At 40.3% G+C, this 22,039-nt stretch overlaps 1 protein-coding gene across 2 annotated transcripts in view; it reads right to left on the bottom strand.

The window, feature by feature from the left end:
* The window catches only part of ctdsplb (CTD (carboxy-terminal domain, RNA polymerase II, polypeptide A) small phosphatase-like b), a 32,759-nt gene that overhangs the window by 3,346 nt on the left and 7,374 nt on the right, over nt 1–22,039 (bottom strand). Inside the window, exons 2-5 of one of the 2 annotated variants that reach the window (XM_034104254.2) lie at nt 6,869–7,029; nt 6,702–6,734; nt 3,675–3,776; nt 1,070–1,126 (exon numbers count right to left, since the gene is read on the bottom strand). In XM_034104254.2, the coding sequence (XP_033960145.1) occupies nt 1,070–1,126; nt 3,675–3,776; nt 6,702–6,734; nt 6,869–7,029 (353 nt within the window). The remainder of the gene's footprint in view (nt 1–1,069; nt 1,127–3,674; nt 3,777–6,701; nt 6,735–6,868; nt 7,030–22,039) is intronic. The other variant, XM_034104255.2, reaches the window with a different exon arrangement.

The raw sequence follows: 22,039 nt of genomic DNA, 5'->3' as shown, positions 1-22,039 counted from the left end.
GGGTGTAATACGAGTGTCAGACAGATGCGCAGAGAAGAGTGTGGAATGTGAGAGGAGCGTTCTTTACTACAGCCTTCACAGAGTTATTTATAGCAGTATCAGGAGTGTGGAGTTACAGAAGAATCCCTGCCATGTAGAAGAGGACTTTATTTCTCTGGGGGCAAGTTGAGAATGGCCTTTAAATGAAATAATAATGGGTAAAATAAAATTGAAACATTATATTTACATAATAACTTAAAGTAAGAATGTGCAATAAAGAGATTAAATAAACAAATATTTTTATAAACATTGGAAGTTATGTAAAATGTCAATGAAAATATACATATAATGATTTAAACAAAATAACTAAAAGTAAAAATGTCCAATAAAATTAAATATAAAAAGGGAATAAAGATACTTAAGCAAACAGAAGTTTAATTAAAATGTTAAATTAAAATACTATACATAAGATTACAAAAGAAAGAGTGCAATGAAAAAATGTAATAAAACAAAGATATTGATATAAACACAAGTCAAAGAAAAATGCAATTTAGAAAAGAAAATATATATATATTTATATTAAGATAGAAAGTTACAGTATAAACAACATAAAGTAAAAATACATACATAAACATCAGATAAAAAAAGAAAAGAAGATATTTCAACAAATATAAGTAGTTCAAGTAAAACGTCCAATAAAATAAAATAGTATAAAGAAATGTATATTATAAAAGACGTTAAGAGTAAACATGTGGACATTGTACAATAATATAGAAAACATTTATTGTAATACATACAGGGGTGTATGAGTTTTTTTTAAATATATTAATTACTAAATGATCAAAGATACTTTTATTACTAATTTCTTGCATTTTGAAGATCTTCAGCTTGATGGCTGTCTCTCCCACTTCAGATGCCCTCCTCTCTCTTCGCCCATTGGCTGCCACCCAGTGCAAGTAATCATGAATAGGCCAATCAGGATACACACAGCCTATCCTGGATTACTTGAACTGGATCACAGTCATTCTCTTCAGGATCTCTTTCCCCTGCTGAAAGAAAATGCGTCTTCAGTAAAAAGAGGGTACGATACCTGATGAACGGTTCCATCAATCTCCACAGGGACGATGAAGTCTGCGTTGCTGATGGGCTGTGTGAGGAAACAGTGTATGAGAGTCATTCAAGCTGACGGTGCAGTACCACTAGTGGGCAGCAGAGGTCGTGCTTTGAACACTAAAAGTCAAATCTGTGGAGGACAAAGTAGAATGAGTCTCTTTTTATCCTCCATCCTTCAGCAACCTCTCTGATAATATAACTCAGACAGGAACTGGACAGAGAGGGGCGGGTTGAGGTAAACAATATTAACTGCAGCATGAGCCAGGCTTCAGACTTTCCTTATTACCACCTTGCTTTTATTCTAAATGCACAACCAGGACTGTAATGTTGTCCCTATTCCTGGTACAGCATATCCTGCCCCACCTGCACCTCTCCTGGCTTTCTTTGCACAGCGTTTTATTGGATTCTACACAGCTTTGACTTTATGCTGGTTATTGGCTCCCTTTTGGTTATAACGGCAAAGGGGATTTTCTATATTCTATATACGCCCAACGCAAAGCATATCGTATGCTTCACAATAGACGTTCTTAAAAAGGTGGTCTGCAGGTATTTGGTCAAGTTTACAATGTCAAATGTATTTACAGTGTTTCTCTCACCACTGTACACATAGCAAAGAATAGCACAGATGTGTCTTTTTAAATATTCAATCAAAACATTATTATGATTTAAGGCGAGACACCCCAGGTGAATAGGGTAATTTTTTTTACTTAAAGGTATCAGCTAGAAATTTCTCCAGTTAATTACTTACAATACGGCAATTGTTTTTTGTATTACAAGTTTTCTGAAATAGCTTGTTTAAATATGCAAATTATACATTGTCTCATTAAATAGGCACATATTAACACATTTCAGGAATCGAAATCTGAACTTTGGATAAAGCCAGATTCAAAATTCTTGTTTCATTTTGTAGTCATATTAGCATCTAAGGCTTTTACAGAAGGGATTTTGGATATCTCTTTTTATCACTCCATAAATCAGAAAATATTGTCAACAGCCCTAAAATATCCATTTCCGCCATGTTTTTAAGTGTACAATGTTGTATAATTCAGGCTATGAATGACATATGAACAAAGCCTTCTGTAAAAGCCTTCATAATATTGATAGGAATATAACTGGAAGGTTTGGTGTATCAAGGTGCTACTGAAGTAGTGCTTCAGTAGCAGTGCTACTGCTACTCGAACTCAGAGTAGGAGAAAAAACTCATTTTGAGAAAACGACCTTTAAAGATTGCAGTGAGGCGCTAGCTAAACCCTCCTGTTCTTTGGATGACAGCTTGCGCCTCGACGCACTCCATGAAGGTATTTCATGTTCGGGGTCATTTGTTTTTTGTCTAACCTTGCTTCGTGCAATTGACAATTGTTGTCGTCTTCTCTGTGAACGTTTTTTTCGCCGTTCTTTTGCCATTTTGAGATTTAAATTTCTAGCGGAAAGCTAACCAGGAAGTGTTTTAGCACACCCATGACGCATCTGAACGAATCACGTTGTCAGAAATTGACACCAGCCAATGAGATTTCGTTTCTTGGTTTAAGACCCCTTTGTGCTTTCACGATTGGTTGCTGATACAAAGGAAATGACCATATTTGGATCCGATGAGATTGTGCAGGAGAGACACAGCTTTCCAGCGATATCTCTGTTGACATGGTACACACAGCGGTCGCGGTACTTTATGTTACGTTAGAATGCTAACTTTTGGTGAATTTAGGAGAAATCTACAGACGCAAATAGACAAACTATAGTAAAATAAACACTTAAATGTGTATTTTGTACGTTTACCTTCCAAACGCCTGAAAGAAAACATGTTATAGAATCAAAATAGCACAAAATCTCAAAATTGACCAGTACTAGAAAAACGATGTTTTTTCCTGCCGTGTCTCGCCTTAAATGGGATAATTTGCAGTTGTGGAGATTTGTTTTGACACGGCTTTCCTTTGTATATTTATTTTTTAAATAAATGTGTTGGTATGTTTTTGACAACAACAAAGCAAAGTAATGTATTTGTTTTTTAGAGGGAAAAGAGAAGGTGCAAAGAGGAGAGTTGCACCTTAGTGAGGCGTAGTGGTCATCTGCATTGACAGGTAGCTGTGGAGCCTTTCTAAATAGTTTAGAGATGTTCTAATAGAATTGCTTTTAGCAGCAGCACAAAAATAAAGAGGAGTGGCCTGAAGAAAACATGTGGCCCTTGAGTGTCCATCGCTACATGGACACTCAACGTAAAGTATTGATGTTGATTATTCGAATGCCAACGTTACGAATGGAGCTTCGATTTGGTGAGCTTCGATTTGGTTGTATGCACCCTTATGTCAAACTGTGTTATAGTTTGGCTGTGATTTGTAATACACTTTAGATGTAGAAGGCCTTTTGTTTATGGAAGCATTGGGGGAGTAAATGGTCCTTGGTGTGAAAAATAAGCTTTACAAATGATATTTGCAAATGCTCAAGTAAAATGCTGGTCAAGATTATTTTCCAATCGAGAAATTAAGATTGTTTAGGCGAAGATCTTGCAGTTGGATGTTAGCCAGCTCAGACACTGACAATTGCAGAAATGGGCACAACATACATTATAAACCCCTGTTTGAACTTACCTTGAAAGAGCTGTGGACGAGTGTTTCGTCCAAATCGATCACCACACACTTTTTGCCGTAGTCAGATATTATCACCTCTGGTAGGAGGTATTTAGCTGGTGGCTGTAGAGGGAAGACGAGGGAGATAAGGTCAGCCATATGGAGAGAGTGAAAGTGCTTAAGGGAGAAAGACAGAGAGATATACTTTGCATAAATGAATGTGCAATGCCGAGCAGAAAAAGCCAACACCGTGTTAGGAAGAGAATCACCGTGGGAGACAATGCAGCTGAGATAAAGCCATGTCTGAAAAGATGCGTATAATGGCCCTAAAGCTTCAAAACGACACCCAATAGGATTCTGCAAAACCGGATAACCCCCTGCTACAGCCACCTTCTCAGACACCGTCTCTCTTAAATCCTTTTAGATTTGTCGGCGGAGATTGAATAATATAAAAGGCCATGCAAAGCTGCGCTCAGTTTCAATGAAATCCCTTAAACTTAAACACAGTGTTTCCCCTACCATTGTCTTGGGGGGGTGCTGCGCCACCCCAACGGAACCCTGCCCACCCCCTGAAATTCAAGGTGTTTTTTTTTAATATATATATATATATATATATATATATATATATATATATATATAGTGCCAAATCGAAACTGAAACAATCTACGGTCACTTTTCACATTGAACATGTGCTCTTTTATTAAATAAACTAAACGCTTATGTTATTTATCCAATGTGAGCACATGTGTGAACAAGCGATTGTTGTTATTAGCATCTGGTGCTAGCTCAGAGCTAACGGATATTAGAAGCCGTTTCTACAACAAGCTGGAGGGAGAGTCCTCTCCTGTCGGACTGAGAGGCTGATAACTACAGCTCAGGTGGGTTAAAGGACTCCGAGTGATAGGATAGTTAACTTTAGTCCAAGTTATCTCAGTGAGTCTCAGATTGTTTGGTCATCTATGTAAACAAATATTTCCAATGCACACTTTTATCTATTTAATATAGTTGTAAAAAATAAAGTAATACATTATTCCAATGAAAAAAAAATACGGTTTTAAAAAGGGGAGTGATTAGTAAAATATGCATAAATAAAAAGAAAGAATGCTAACTAGGTAAGAGAGAGGCGTTTATAAAATAAACAAGTTTAAATTATTTGTTATTGGTTGTGATCATATTCTAAAGATGTTTGGATTATTGAAATATATACAGTTCTGTTTCATGAGCTGTATCCATAAATCTCTTAACTTGTGCTCAAAGTGCACCAGATTGATGCATTTCACTTCTTAAAAAAAATCTTCCCGGGGGAGCATGCCCCTGTACCCCCCTAGAGTAGGTGAGGTCCACTCACAAATAAGTTTTCCAGGCATTATACACTACACATTTTCTTGGATTGCACCATAGTCCTAACAAATATTTAGTTAGAAAGGCAGGAAAAGGGATTCAAATCGAGAACTATTTCCATGGTGGAGGGCCCACAGACCCCCTGTTCAAACCAAAGTAACTTCTCCCCCTCCCGCACGGATCACCATCATCCCGCCCTGGCAGCACCCCCCAAAGCAGTAAACCTAGGGCAAACACTGTAAACCCTTTTTAATATGTCAGTTTGAAGAAGTGGGAACATGTGGGAACTGTGTATCAACGATATGTTTACTTCTGAGGAGTTGAGCCTCATGCAGTCACTGATGTGTGATTTAACCGGTTTGTTGGCTAGACTACTGATACCAAGGTCACATGTGGGTCCCTCCTTCAGTCACTAGATTCATTTGTTTAGTTGAGGATCAAACGTAAAGACTAGGAGCTTAACACCTAATGGATCAAAAGCATAATATATGGATTTAATTCTTACATGGAAGCCCCTGAGGCAATTCATAGAAAATAGTGTTAGACTTAAACCAACATTATGTAATTGTTTCACCTCTAGTTTACACTTGAGTTATAATAGGGAGAATTGTGTCTCTATAAGTCCCAGTCTGCACCCAGAACTGCTATTTTGCAGTAGGTAACTTTGTGGAGTGGGTCATAAAATATCTTGGGATACATGTATAAGGCTCGAGTTAATTTTTGTAAAACCGGATCAGATTTTCTGGAGCAAATGCTTTCGGTTTTCATTCTGATCCCCTCTGCTCTGCCTCAAGTGTGTATGATTTACAAAGTTTCCTGATGGACAGAAAGGGGTACTTTTTTCTGAGGTAAAGCTGCATTCACAAGACAAGCAGTTAAACATGACGGTGCCGTTCTGCTGCCCGACGAGGCGGAGGCGCATCCCTCTGCGTCGCTCAGTTTAAATTATTTCAATTTAGACCTAGTTTACCGCTTACCTTTCGAAGCACAACCCATCAACTGTATGTAATGGCGAGAGCTAGCAGGGTACGTTACCATAGACACTTAACTAGGTGTTTTCACCGCAAGGTTGGTCGCAGAGCCTTGAGGTCAAAACACCTAGAGAAAATCGTATATCATGTGGATGCAGCTAAACAATAATTGTGAGCCAACAGCAGGAGCCATCAGCTAGTTAGTTGTTAGCTTAGTTTTCAAGGAAGGTAAGGACTGGCAGTTGTGAGCACCAGGGGAGTGTTGGTGTTAACACAGCAGTTACACAGGTACTTTGGAGTGCTGGGTGGAGGTTTTCAGGTCCAGTTAGCGAGGGGGGGAGGGGTGGTAGGCTGGTCGGAGATGGCGCCAATGTAATCATAACAAATGTATGTGTAACAACAGCCGTGTTTGCGCTACTTCACAAAAATACCAAATACGACATAATGATGCTTTTACTTGTTAGACAGTAAGTTTCACAGAATGTTTGGGAAGCATACAAACCGCCAAGTGTCAGCCATGCAGATCAGGCACAGATGCACCATTTAAAACCAGTAGGTGCACTCTAAACCTTGCACGCAGGCAGTGCTACCATGGGCTGGGAAATGAGCCGCAGCATGGTGGAAGAGCAAAAGCTCTCCGAGGAGACACTGGAGCCCACACAAACCGGATGTGCCAGCACCAGCCCACTCAGCCTGCATGCAAAGGAAAGGAGAACAAAAAAAAGGCGATACATACACTAGGGACAGGGATGACCTCGACCTGGTCACACTACAACACAGGAGAGATAGACACACACATGTAAAAAAACAGGATGAGGGGTAGAAAGTAGAACTAAAAAGAAAAAGAAGAAGGTTCCACCAAGAAAAAACAAATGGCATGTGTTCAGTGGAGGGGTAGCCCACCTTGGGAGGCGATCCATTCTCCTCAACAGGTGGAGGCAGGGAGCTGGTGTTGCTGTTGTTGGTGGCTGGGGGGTCCACATTGTAGTTGCGGAAGCAGCAGAAGAATGTGCTGAAGATGCTCCGGCTCCTCTGCTTCTTTAGGCTGCTGTTCGACTGGGACGCTGTCAAAACAACAGGAGGGAGTGGGAGAGCGGAGGGTGAGTGAGTGGATATGCAAATGATCCTTTCTGGGATAAAAGTTGAGCAGGATGAAGTTGGGAACAATTTGGTTATTTGCATGCCGAGTACGGCTGAATCTAATGAGTAATTATCGATTCATCCGCCGAGATTTTCTAGGATAATTGTTTGGTCAAATAGTCAAAACATGTCATCTCAGATTCTCAAAAAGCACACAACCCAAAATATATTTAATTTAATATGATATAAAACAGAAAAACTGGAAAATCCCCATATGTGGGATTCTGACAACAGCATTTTCTGCAATTTTTGCATTAAAAAAACAATTATTCTTCTGTCGATGGACTCATTGTCGGAGCCCTGGATGCTGCGGTATAACTGTGTACAAACTGCTGTATGGTCAGTACAATCTTCCCAAGTGTCCACAGTGCTGTGCCCTACACTGAATCCCAACAATAAGCCATGACAGTGTGATTAAATGTCATCAGTGTTGTTTTTGTTGACCCGGCCTGGCAGAACCACAGATCAGAAAATAACTTGGCTGTCCGGCTGACTTTATCAGTCACACGTAGCGACAGTGAGGAGCAAATTGCCTTTCATTGCTGGACTACCAAATCAGACACCAAACTTGTATTAATAGTGACAAGTTGGAAGCTGTGTGCTTCTCCCTCCTCCTTTTCGCCCTGCCGCGGATCCCATCACCTGATTGGCCCAGGGGGTGTCCATTTAAAAAAAAGCTTGCTTACGTTACTCCACCATGTTTCGGCTGGCAGGTGAGTGACTGAAGCAGCCTGGACATGCACAAGAGATGAGGAGGGGGGGGGAGGCCCCTCAGACCCTGCAGAGCCTATACAAGGCTGCATTCCCTCTCTACCCATTAGTCTCCCCCCCCCCCCATACGCGCTCACACCAACAGAATGCTTTTGCAACTGAAGACCAGCGACGAGCAAATAGCACTATGTCATGTCTTCTGGCATCTTGATGTGGTGCCACTTTGTGCTGCTGACCTTAAAACCAACACCCAACAGACATGATCAAATGCAAAACTAAAGAAAATACATCAAATGGTGAGTATACAATGAAATAAGAAGGATTACACACTTCAATTCTATATACTCTAAAGCAGGGGTGCCCACACTTTTTTGGCTGGTGAGCTACTTTTGAAATGACCAGCTCACCGAGGTCTACCAACCAAAAATAAAATCCCAAATTGCAAGGGTTGCTGAATAACAAGTTGTATTTATACATGAGATAACTACAATAGGGCTGCAACAAACGACTAATCGATTAATGAAACGATTAATCGACTATTACTGTATGCCTTGCACAATTTCTCAAGCGCTCTTATTTAGCCATCAACTTTTAGATTTAGCTTGAGGTTGTTTTAGGCATGTGGAAACTAACAATGAAGACAATAAAGATGAATACTTGATTCAAAAATACATATATTATTAAATCAACTAAACAAATTGTGAACAAAATTAACATTGCTTTTTATTTAAATAATAAAATAAATAATATTTCACATCAAAAGAAACAACAATGTTTTAACAAATCGTATTAAATAATCTGATGACAGAACTGTAAACAGAATAGCTGACACTTATAAAGATTAACTCTGTTACCTCTAATCATTAACCCATGTTTGTATAATTGAGTTAACTCTGTGTGTTGCTACTAGCATACATAACACCTGACGTGGAAACGTTACTCGTGGAAGGGGCTACAGGGCTACTAGAAAGACAGTCGAGCCCGGTGCATTCCTCCGTCTGAATGTGGTGCACTTTTGATAAATGTTTAGACAAATTGCTCGTGTTACCGCCCTCACATGCTAAACACTCTTGGCAACGAGCATTATCCACCTCAAGACGGGTAACATTTAACCACACCTTAGAGCGCTTCTCTCCGCCATCTCCTCCGTGTGTTGCTGCATGCAGCAGCTGCGTGTGTGTAAACTGCCCCGCCCCCTCGCACACAGACGGGGGAGAGAGAGATCTCGTCTGGATTGGAAAGGTCGAAAATACACCGACCATAGACGCATTTGTTTGTTAGAAACGAGTTGGCGACACTAAGACTGCGAGATAATGTTTTTGTAGCAATAATACATGACCTTTCTCTTTCTCAACTCGCTACTCGGAGGGAAGTCGCTGTCATATGCCTTGTGAACACTCCGATAATGCCTCTCCACGTTACCTTTCTTTGGCAGAGCGACGCTTGCTTTACACATAATAATTAGGGATGCACGATAATTATCGGCCCGATAATTATCGGTCCGATATTAGGAATTATGACGTCATCCCGATAAACCCGATAACAGTATTAATACTGTAGCCCCGATAATATACAATATATTTTTTGGGTACAAAAAAAGAAAAAAATACTGCGGTGTGGGTGGATTGGGATGAGGGGCGCTTGTTTTTCACTCGGCTTCTCCCATTTTGCCAGTACTGTGGTATTAGTGGTTTAGGAAGAGGGGAGTTCTTCACAAATCCAGCGCTCCCTAATACTTCGAACCTGATCAGTCTCCTGAAACATCGCCATCGCTACGATGGTGTGTTAAAAGCGTACGAAGACAATAATACAATACAAAGTGTGTGTGTGTGTTTGCGCGCGCGCGTTGGAGCTATGTGCAACTCAAGGCATATGCTCGAACCGGAGCTGCCTGGACGCTGCAATCATGTTGCTGAGTGTGCTGACTTTTCGTACAATGTCCCACTGTCTGGCTTCCTGCATAAAGTCAAGTGCTCGGCGCAGTTGTGGCGAAATGTCGCTCCTCTGTTTTCATTTAAACAGCTCCTTATATCCGTTAGCGCAGCTAGCTAGCACCAGATGCTAACAAAACAATGCCCGTAAGGTCTCTCTCTCGCTCGCTCGGACCACACATACACACACCCTCCCGGTCCTCCAGGTGGCCAGTGGAAGTGTGGTCTGCCACAAGCGGGCGGCAGGAGCGGGGCTGTCAGCAGCATCAGCTTGGAGATGGTATTTTAAACTCGATGCACTCTGAAACTACGGGGCGGCCAAGGTAAAAAAAATACGCGTTAAAATAATTAGTGGCGTAAATCTTTTTTTGTTATCGGTATCGGTCTTGAGAAGCAGGAAGTTATCGGTATCGGTTTCAAAAAACCAATATCGTGCATCCCTAATAATAATCTTTGAATGTGACATCACAAAAAAATATTCTTCCTCCCATTCTGTGTGGAAGTGGTATGTCTTTAGCTTTTTGCTCGGTCCCGCACTCATTTTGTTGTTTGTCTCTTGTTTGTCTCTTTAACTTAATTTGAGTTTTCCCGGCACTTGACTGATTTTGTATCGCTTTGCATTCTGGGTTAACAGACTGGAAAGTGATAGGTCGCTTTTTCTGTCAATCAAGTAAACTCCTGAATTAAGTGGCAGGGAGGCCAAGGGAGGAGGGATCAAAACCCGTTTTGTCTATTTTAACAGAGCTGGATTTTTTTTTTTTTATGAATGACTCGCGATCTACCAGCATTGCCCCCACCAGTCGACCGTGGTCGACGTACTGGGCACCTCTGCTCTAAAGCCACAAATACTCATCAGCTCAGGAAAGCTAACAGCAGGGTTCTTACACCTTTTCCAAAGTCAAATTCAAGCACTTTTCAAGCATTTTCAGGGTGCATTTTCCAGCTTTTCAAGGATCTTACAGCTGTTGTAAATTACATATTTATATACACATACTCAAATGATTATTTCCCTACCTCACATTAAATCAGATGTTCTTTATGCTATAAACAACCAAATGTGTGTTTCGTGATAGCATTCTACACGAGGATGAAAAATTAAAGAAAAGAAAACTAAGTTTAATATTTCAAAATTAGTGATCTGTACGTAGACTGGGCCTCCCATATAACCTGGCTGAGCCGATATACAACAATCAGCCAAATAACTTTTCAATACATTATTGATTAATTGTTGAGGTACTTTTAGGTTGGTAGTGAATGCAAGTAAGAGGTACATGGTGTACTTCTACTCCACTGCAGTTCAGAGGTACATGGTGTACTTCTACTCCACTACAGTTCAGAGGTGCATGGTGTACTTCTAGTCCTCTACAGTTCAGAGGTACATGGTGTACTTCTACTGCACAACAGTTCAGAGGTACATGGTGTACTTCTACTCCACTACAGTACAGAGGTACATGGTGTACTTCTACTCCTCTACAGTTCAGAGGTACATGGTGTACTTCTACTGCACAACAGTTCAGAGGTACATGGTGTACTTCTACTCCACTACAGTTCAGAGGTACATGGTGTACTTCTACTGCACTACATGTATTTAACACCTTTAGTTATTTCACAGATGTGGATGAATGATGTGAAATATAATCAAGTGTTAAATCAGACTTTAGTTCCACCTGGAGTAAATCCACAAGCTACCCTGCAGTCTACAAAGCCATTCAAACTAGCTGCACCTTCACCAGCTCTGAGAACACTTTCATGATCAATCATTATAAAACATATCATATATATTATTCTGAAATGGACCAATCTGCACAATCACTACTTTTACTGTCTTTCACTATATTTTGATGAGAATACTTTTCTATTTTCACTTGAGGAACATTTTGAATGCAGGACTTTTACTGTAACAGAGTATTCCTACACTCTGGTACTTCTACTTTTACTAAGTACAAGATCTGAGTACTTCTACTTTTACTCAAGTACAAGATCTGAGTACTTCTACTTTTACTAAGTACAAGATCTGAGTACTTCTACTTTTACTCAAGTACAAGATCTGAGTACTTCTACTTTTACTCAAGTACAAGATCTGAGTACTTCTACTTTTACTCAAGAACAAGATCTGAGTACTTCTACTTTTACACAAGTACAAGACCTGAGTACTTCTACTTTTACTCAAGTACACGATCTGAGTACTTCTACTTTTACTAAGTACAAGATCTGAGTACTTGTACTTTTACTCAAACAATATCTGAGTACTTGTACTTTTACTCAAGTACAACATCTGAGTACTTCTCCACCTCTGGTAGCGTATTAGCCTGAATTGTAGCCACAAAATCACGCAGAGCTGCATAAAAATAGACTCACAATTAGTGCTGCGTACCTGGACTCACATTCAGGTTCAGGTCCGGACTCAAGTCCAGAGGTTCAGGTTCAGGTCCGGACTTATAAGTCCGGACCTGAACCCATGGCTTGTGTCAAGTTGTGCGAGTAACTAAAGTGAACTTATTGTGAGCTAATTATCAATTGAAATTAACTCATAAACAACTGACATTCAAACTCGTCAGGTTTATTGTGCTCCCTTCCAACTTGTGTCTACATTTCTCTAAAAAGTACAAATGTAAAAAAAACACTTTTTTCCACTTAGTCTACAAATGACTTATGACAGCAACTACAGTGAACTACTACAAAGTTCAATATAATAATAATGTTTACATTATACAGTACATACTACATACATAGTGATGTACATACATACTGTTAGAAATTAAAATCAATGTTGATATGGCGTAATTTTGAATTAAATACACTATTTAATTTAAATCAGTTTTATTCTGAAAATCCGGAAGTTCACACTATTTACTTAATACTTTTATTCTGAAAATTCTTCACTTCCGGTTATCATTAGCATGTGGGGAAATGCTACGTCTTCAAACCGTGAATCAAAGGTGAAATGACATGTGATGTTGTACACTGAGCACACTGGGATTAGCACTCATTTATTGACACTGAATCACGTTTATCAGGGAATGTTTAAATAACCACAGACACCAGAATATACGTAAGTGCTAGTTTTTTTGCGAGTCCAAGTACCGGTTCCTGACGTTCCGGTTTTAACCGGACTTGAACCGAAACTTTTTACAAGTCCAGTACCGGTTCGGCGTACCGGTACGCAGCACTACTCACAATGGTAACAAGTGGAAAATAATATTTACAAATGTGTACAATGACTTTAGGTAATGTTGACTACTCAAGACTCCTGACTTATACATCTTCAAAGGAAGACTGTGTTCATTCTACAATTACATGGGATTGAAACAAAATGTAGTTTTACTTGTATAATACTTCAATTTTATATAAAAGACAGTTTATTTTCATCTGTTTTCAAATAAACAAAGGCTTTCAGAATATTAAACTTGTTTCGGCAAATTCAGATGATAAATACAACTTTGAAGCTTCGGCATAATTACAAGCGGAGAACGGACTAATTTAACGTCACAGCAAGCAAAACAACAGCCGGTGTTTCTTGGGAGTGTTTCCCCGGTACACAAACGCAAAAACACACAAACACACTCGCGAGCTTCCCCCAGACCAGTAATACAAACGAAAATGTGTCTTCGGGTCAATGTGACTGATTTTGATAGAGCAAGTCACATTTGGTTTAGGCACGAAACATACTACCAGTAGAAATACATTGCTTTCAAAATCGCTCTGTCGAATCAATAATTATATTTCATGACTATAACACGAAATGCCGTGAGTGCTTCATCCTCTGAACACCACAGGATGGCGACTGTAACGCACATAACATAGGTACGCTCCTCTGAAATGATTGTCCCCTGCAATTATTATTATCCCTCAATCGAGTTTGCTATTCAGCTTGGTAACGTTAGCTTAAACAAATGTAACATGCAACGTTAGCCTAATCTAAAATGCTCTTCTACGGCGTACCTTTCATGTGGCTCGTCAGCGCAGACTCTCGCATCGTTATTTGTTGCAAACTTTGCAGGAGGCTACTCGTGGGCTTGACCCTACTCTTAGCCATGGCTTGTATTTGTCTTCTGCTAGCCAACGCTCGTTGAAACGGCAGCCTCCTGGCACACAGTCATCTATCACTCTCATCAGAATGCCCAGGTCACACGTAACACAAACACTTGCAGGTCGCGCGCATAGCGCGGGAAGGCCGCAGCGGAGCTGTTTTATGTAGAAGCGAAGCAATTCTTTTCTTTTAATCGAAAAAGCGAACTATTCAGTCAGACAGCAATTTATTGTAAAAGTAAAGCATTTACATTTTCAAGCATTTTATCTCAATTTCAAGCACCATTCCCAAAATTCAAGCACTTTCCCAACCTTGAAAACAACACGTCAAATTTCAAGCATTTTCAAGGATTTCAAGCACCCGTACGAACCCTGTAACAGACACTGACTGAGTAACATTCTCTAATTTCCATCCATCACTGGTATAATCACATTAATTATGCTGCTGTGTATTGAGACTATATCTCCTTAGCGACACAAGCTGCTTCATCCCAAGACAGGTGAGGTGCATCCATCGACAAGTAACAACATTAAGTGACTATTTTAAGTAACTTCCTGCAAGCAATTGCTACGTCAAGAAGTGGTTATGGCAAACAAGGCAGAAACTGTTCTCGGCTATTACTAATATATATATTTGAATGAATATTATAAATCTTTTTCATTTATTTTTTTCCCCCAACATTTAAAAAAACCCTCATGCATCAATTATGTGGAGAAAAACCTTTTGGAAAAAAAATATATTTATATGATTTTAATTGTAATGTATACTGACAATGACCAACAAATGGATACACATTTTTTTAAATATGTAAAGAGCCAAATAAGAGACACACCATTGAATAGACAGGCCATCACTTTTATAAATGTAGCCCAAAAGGGAGGAATGTAAGCCCAAATCAATCTGTCAGGAAAACCCTACCTCATCTTCTTCTTTTTGTCCAAACGGAAAAGGGCATAATGTTAATGCTTACAGAAAAAAGAAATAAGACACAGAAGGCCTAAGAACTTCCAGCTACTGCTCAATGTTTCCAGAGTTTAAAAGCCACCACCCGTCACAATTCACTGGAAAATACCAAACTTTAACACAACTCTGCAAATACCAGAGTAATAAAGTGATTTAGAGATTTGTTTGGACGAATGTGATAAACCAAATTGTTCCCTACTTCAGCTGATCATATCTGCCAAAGTAAGCTTGGTTTAAAACGTCTATAAATAACCTAATTACGACCGCATGACTTATTGTATTATCTGGACTTTGCCAATACAACTCTGTATCTGTAAAACTGGGACAGTTGTCAGCTTCCTGTGACTCATCACTATAAGCGGCCGCTGTATTGATTCATGTGCATAAAGGGACTCTCAGAACTGGACTCATTTACAGAGCAGAGCTGAGCCCTCATATGCACTCTCACATAAGGTGGATGGTGTAGTTATAAACTGATCACTAATAAATACTGTTTAATTAATACATGCAGACAAGACGTCAGAGTACAGTTCCTTTATTCCATGACGATGCTGTAGCTAACACACGTTTCATACTAAGACGTATTGTTACAGATAATCTCCACATGTTAACATCGCTTTAAGAATAGTTGACTCATAAATGCAATTGCCAGAAGTAAATAGCTGAGCTAACGTGATGCTATAAACAAACCACATCACCGTGGTGAGGCTCAGTCATCTCCTTTATTCACGGTTATTCTTTATTCACTGTATTTGAAGACACAAAAAAGCTTCAGATATTTATTAGTTGGGTATTTACTGACGTATGTTGTAGAACAAATGTAACAATAATGTAAATGTGTATTAACCACAGACCATGTTTTTTTTGTCATAACCCAAAACTTAAAAACAAAAACACAGACTTGGGGAAGGGAACCTGAAAGTTCTAAAATGTCAACTAATTTCTTGGTTTAAAGGTGACACTGTGTGTGTGCTCAGGGTGAGTTTGGCTGTGTTTCGCTAAACAAGGAAATCACACCTCCATGGAGCTCAGCGCGATTCACAACGTGAAACAATCGGACGTTGTGAATCACCCTGAGCACACACAAAGTCTCAGCCGAAGTAAAAACAATAAGTGTGGCTTGATATTGAGAAGAAAAAGGTTGATAAACGCTGTGAGAATGGGTCTGCAGAGAGAATTTCGCCGCGATCGCAACTGTCTGTTATCAGCAGCAGCCCGGAGGAGACATCAGCTGAGCTGCGTGTGTGTGTGAGGAAGTCCGTGGATTGGTCAATCGGAGCACACTGGGCTCACAGGGAGGGGGGGCAAGAGCTCCAACGAGCCGTTTAGTGGAGAGAGTGAATACACGTAGTTTACAGAGATGCTGTATGCGAAACAATGTGAGTTTGGAAAATTGCACAGTATTTTTCTATTGTAATATCCCTCAACAATGGTATTATGACCAGTAGAAAGGACCATGACATGTGACCTTTAACATTTATGACTGCAGCGCTCTATATCAAGCACAATATAAATCACTATTCAGTGGGTCAAACAACAACTTCCAATGTTTCTGGCAGAGAAAAGCTACCCATCTCTCTAGCAAAGGGGGCATCCTAGACTTAGACCCCATTTACACGGGAACTTTTGCATTTACGCACCGTATGCGTTTTCAAAAAAGTCTTCCGTTCACACGCATTCGGCTCAATTAACGTGTCCGTTCACACGAGACCGCTGTAGTACATATGCCGGGCCTGTAATTGGCGCTGCTGCCGCCACAAAATACACCAAAAGCAGCGAAGAAGACCCCGGAGCATGGTTGCCCTTCTGTTTATTCTCCGCGGTGGACGGTGTGTGCTCCTGCTGTAAATCTCTCCGGTAGTCCACCAGCAGATGAAAAACACCCACCTCTCCACCTCTTCCAAGGGAACCATGTGGCAGAGTTTTTTCATGTCTTAAAGCTACCGAGTCATATGTTGCCACTCAAACAACAAATAAATCCAGAGTTGGTTTATTTACTTCCTCTACAAAAAAAATTACAGTAGAAGAAACAATCTAATTCAGAAATCACAATTTACTGCCTGTCACTCGTCCACCGGCAGACCGATGGACATTGATACCCTATTTATTCGGAGCTCTGTGAAAACGAAGCTGAGTCCCGTCTAACGTCTATTTGACACGATTTTCCTATTTTTTGTGTAATTATACAGTTTTGACGAACAGAAATATTGTTGTCTGGCATCACTTTAACATTTTACAGGGAAAATATGCAATTTGGCATGATGCCGAAAGTAGGAGGGTGCAGCACCCCTATCCCCCGGTTTAGACAAAACCCTGGTATTAATAGGGGAAGCCTCCCTCTGACGTTAAACATGCTAATCTGAAAAGGTTTGTGAAGAAAGGGACAGAATAACACATGATGACATTATTATAACAATGAGAGTTTTAGAGATAGTTTGGAAAAGTATTGCTTTTAAAAAGTCCATCATCAAGCAGAATACAATTATCAATGCAGGACTATGCAAGGCAACAGTTACATACTAAGGCAGCAGTATAGCCATCACTTTTATCACTCAAAAACAACATGTTCACAGGATTGAGATAAGGTTGTGAACGCACTCTGGACCGGGCAGACTCCTAAACTTTTGCTCCAGATCCCAACACGGCCATGGAGCTCCGCAGTGTTTGAGTCCGGCTTTATGGAAGTCTAACCATTACTAATAGAGATCCTCAAAGTCTAAAAATGCCAACTACAGTGACAGTCATTGAACAACTGCAGTGCTCAGTATACACCAGCCACCACAAGCATATCAATTCTGAGAAACGTCTTGGATTTCATGACTGGAGTAGTGGATTTCATGACTAGCGTTGTACCAGACGGGTGAAAGTGTCATTCAAGAGACATTCATTCATCTCATAAATGCATTATGACTAGGGATGTCCCGATCACCTTTTTTTGCTCCCGATCCGATCATTTGATTTTGTCAATCTGCCGATACCGATTTTTCCCGATCCGATCTTTATGCAATGCATTAAGAGAAAAAAAAAGGTAACAGATAACGGCTGGTCATTCAACGCGATGAATTCAGCTATCTTGGCTGTTATTGTGTTGGCCTTTTCACTGTTCTGGGGCTGTTTCTCTTTCCTTTTAAAAGTCTCTGAAAGTGTCGGTTGTTTCAGTGCCGTTATCTGAGTGGCCGCTGTGTACTCGTCGTGTTGTTGTTGGTGTTTGTTTCTCAGGTAGCGTATTAGATTAGTCGTGTTGAACGTAGCTCTGTTCTTTCCACCACGCGGAACCTCTGCCTTGCAAACATTGCATCTGGCTGTTACACTGCCTTCGCTTTCAATTTTATAATACTTCCAAACTCCTGACATTTTCTCTGTCCCGACTCCCGAGTCACCAGCTGAACGTAGCCTCTCGTTAGCTTACTGCTACTATTAGACACTGCGCCCACTCTGTTGCCAGATTTCAGAGAAATAAGCAACCAGGTCTGAAAACAAGCCCAAAAGAAGCAACACATACATGATGTTGTGTAATTTTAAACCAAAACTAAGTCCTCAGGATGACTTTAAGACGTGAACATGGTCATTTTTGTTTTTGTAACATTAAATAATAAAAATATTTTATATAAAAAAAAAAATCCCGATCCCCGATTTTTTCCCTCCCGATTCCGATCTTTTGAAAATCACGTGATCGGCTCCGATCCCCGATCACGTGATCGGGACATCTCTAATTATGATCCTAGTGCAATGCTGAGTTGAGTGGCACTTTAGCCCCTTCTCGAACACCCTCAAAAACACGGACAAGGAAAAAAAAAAAACCTATGCAGCCCTCATTATCTACTTTTGAAAATCAAGTTGTTTTTTTCCAAACTAATACCCTGTATGACTGAGCATTAAAAAAGAGGATCATTGTCATCTTTGAGAGTAGTTATACTCGCCCTGGAGGTCAGTGGTGCCCTGGCCAACAGGGCAGCGAGTCTATATTTAGTCTGCTGCTTGGCAGTCAAAGCAGTGTGAAAGGCAGGCACATGTTGTAAGACAGCCAGTAGAGGAACACTGAGAGCAAAGGTGGTCAATTTGTGTCCAGACAGTTTGGAGCCTGTTCAAGCAACCTGTCAAATTCCTCTAGGGCAGCTGCTGGGATGATGATAAGTGGTTCTCAATAGATAAACTAAACACAGTGAATAAAGCTTGGAATCCTGCAGCATAATCTGTTTGTGAGTGGATACTAGGGGTGCAACGGTACACGTACCTAGTGCTGCGTACCGGTACGCCGAACCGGTACTGGACTTGTAAAAAGTTTCGGTTCAAGTCCGGATAAAACCGGAACGTCGGGAACCGGTACTTGGACTCGCAAAAAAACGAGCACTTACGTATATTCTGGTGTCTGTGGTTATTTAAACATTCCCTGATAAATGTTATTCAGCGTCAATAAATGAGTGCTAATCCCAGTGTGCTCAGTGTACAACATCACATGTCATGTCACCTTCGATTCACGGTTTGAAAACGTAGCATTTCGCCACATGCTAATGCTAACCGGAAGCGAAGAATTTTCAGAATAAAAGTAATAAGTTAATAGTGTGAACTTCCGTTTTTTTCAGAATAAAACTGATTTAAATTAAATAGTGTATTTAATTCAAAATTACGCCATATCAACATTGATTTTAATTTCTAACAGTATGTATGTAGTATGCACTGTATAATGTACACATGTAGCGTTGTAGAAAATACATGGTGTACAGACAGTACACTCCGACTGTACAATCACTACAGTGTAGCCTATACTGTATAGTAGGTGTGTAACAGTGTAATGTGTATAGTCTACTGTACACTCTACCTTTCAGCAACGTTTTAGGGATTTAGGCTCAGTCAGCTCAGGGACTGTTTGGTTACTTTAGTTTGGTAAATGAAATAAATGTTTGAACTTTGTTGTAGTTCACTGTAGTTGCTGTCAAATCATTTGTAGACTAAGTGGCAAAAAGTGTTTTTTTTACATTTGTACTTTGTAGAGAAATGTGGACACAAGTTGGAAGGGAGCACAATAAACCTGATGAGTTTGAATTTGAGTTGATTATGAGTTAATTTTCAATTGATAATTAGCTCACAATAAGTTCACTTTAGTTACTCACACAACTTGACACAAGCCATGGGTTCAGGTCCGGACTTATAAGTCCGGACCTGAACCTGAACCTCTGGACTTGAGTCCGGACCTGAACCTGAATGTGAGTCCAGGTACGCAGCACTATACGTACCCGTACCGAATAATTTCGGTATGGCCCTTCGGTGAACAACTTTTTGGAAGTAATCTCAGGTGCTGCATCGCAGCATTCAGGGCAGCGTTTCCGCCAGGGGGGCGTCTTGCCGCCATTTGACGCCCTTATTCAGCTCAGGGGGCCCTGAACTCGAGCCGAGGGCGTGCAAAAATATTAATAATTCGAGAGAAGATCGAGAGTTTCTATCGCTTGAAATGACGAAAAGGAAAAAGGACATCCCTCGGTTGGAGGGGCAAAGGAGTCTGGTGGGATTATTTTCTGAGTATTGAAGATCGTTTCCCCGACATCGGCGGTGCCTGCTACAGGACAACACGGAACGTGCGCGATTTGGACGGGATGAGCAGTGCTAGTGGAGCACGCGCGTGAGCTGCGAGCACCAGAGCCTCGCAGCAGCGAAACTGAGGCTCCGTGGTAAACTGTGGTAACACGAAGAGCCGTTTGGGAGCCGAAACAGCCGGCGCTTTAAGAGAGCCGAGCCAAATGATGCGACTCACTAACGTAGAAAGACAGTATCTATAACCCCGCTCTCGGGGTGGACGCCCTCTCAGCCCTGGTCTGGCAGAAACACTGATTCAGGGTAATTTGCTCACATTGGGTTCAACGCGTCATAGAGCGACCAAGTCATTTAATTGGACGAGAGGCATACTATGAGAGCTGGTCACAGGGATGCGTTCAAATTTAGTCAGTAATTTGAGGAACAGTCGAAATGGCAAACGCAGATAAAGTTGAGCTCGAAAATCCTCCAGCATCATTGAAGTAGGGCTGGGCGATTTGGCCTAAAAATAAAATCTCGATTTTTTTTTTTCTAACTAATGGACAATTTTCGATTTAAACCTCGATTTTTTCTAAACAAACCAGACCAAGGCCAAAATTTCAATACATATTTTCTTTAATAACACAATAAAAATAAATGAGATTACCAAGTAGTCTAGGCCTATGTGAACAAATCAGTTGTTCAAGAATAAAAAAAAATAAAATCAGCACCACGGCACTTGGCTGTCATTAATGTGCAAAGATTTTTTTTTTTTTTAAATCGAACTGAAAAAAAAATCTCTTGTAGGCCATCCCTGAAAAAACTTGTAAAATGAAATACAACAAATAATAAATAATGAAATGAATAATAAAAAAATACCCTCAAACAAAATAACATCCCATTAACTTTCTAGGAAGTTGTCTTTCTACAGACCTTACACAGAACAGTTGTTTGTTCGCTGTATGACCGCTTGTACCCGAACCACTTCCATACAACTGAAGTAGCACCTTTTTTAGGAATGAGTTCTTCATCTGTGTTCGTGGACATTTTTATGGTACGTCTGTCGGTGAAGCGGTGAATGTGATTGTAGTAGGCTATGTGACTACCCGATCTGCAGCTCCGCACATGCGCACAGTGTTATAAATTAAAATCAATGTTGTTGATAGCATAAAGTACCTTAAAATACCGTCAGTTTAAATGCTGTTTTATACTGAAAAACCAGAAGTTCTCGTGCGCAGTTGTTAAGCTTTTATTCTGAAAATCCTTCATCTCCAGTTAGCATTTAGCATGTGGCTAATATACCATTTACTATAGAGGTGAATTTAGTAGCGATATGACACGGAGTGTTGCACACCGAAACCTACTGATTTCAACACTACAACTACTGTATAGACGTCGAGATATTATTATTGCTGAATATTAAATGAAGGTACAGTTTATTTGAATACGTTTGTTTACAGACGTGGGTAGCATGAGACAACATCCGGAACTACCAGAAATGAAACCAGCCGTGAAGTTTTTCGTGTATTGAGTATTGATTACAGCGTTCAAAACCATATTAAATTAAAAGTCATGAAAGAGATAAGGAGGAGAAAAGGCGTGTTTAGTTATATATGTAATGTACAATGTCTGAGTCCTCTGTTATGCTCAACAACGAACAACGAACACAGCATAACAACAGCAGATCGGGCAGAGCTGCAGATCGGGTAGTCACAGGCAATGTGGCTGAGTTTTGTGCGCGTTCTGGAAAGTGAGAGAGTAAGCTACTACGGAGTCCCTTAAAGCAAAACA

Source organism: Pseudochaenichthys georgianus, chromosome 17 (genome assembly GCF_902827115.2).
Source record: "Pseudochaenichthys georgianus chromosome 17, fPseGeo1.2, whole genome shotgun sequence".
Taxonomy (NCBI): domain Eukaryota; kingdom Metazoa; phylum Chordata; class Actinopteri; order Perciformes; family Channichthyidae; genus Pseudochaenichthys; species Pseudochaenichthys georgianus.
The sequence above is the reverse complement of the archived record's forward strand: the minus strand, read 5'-3'. Positions and strand labels throughout refer to the sequence as shown.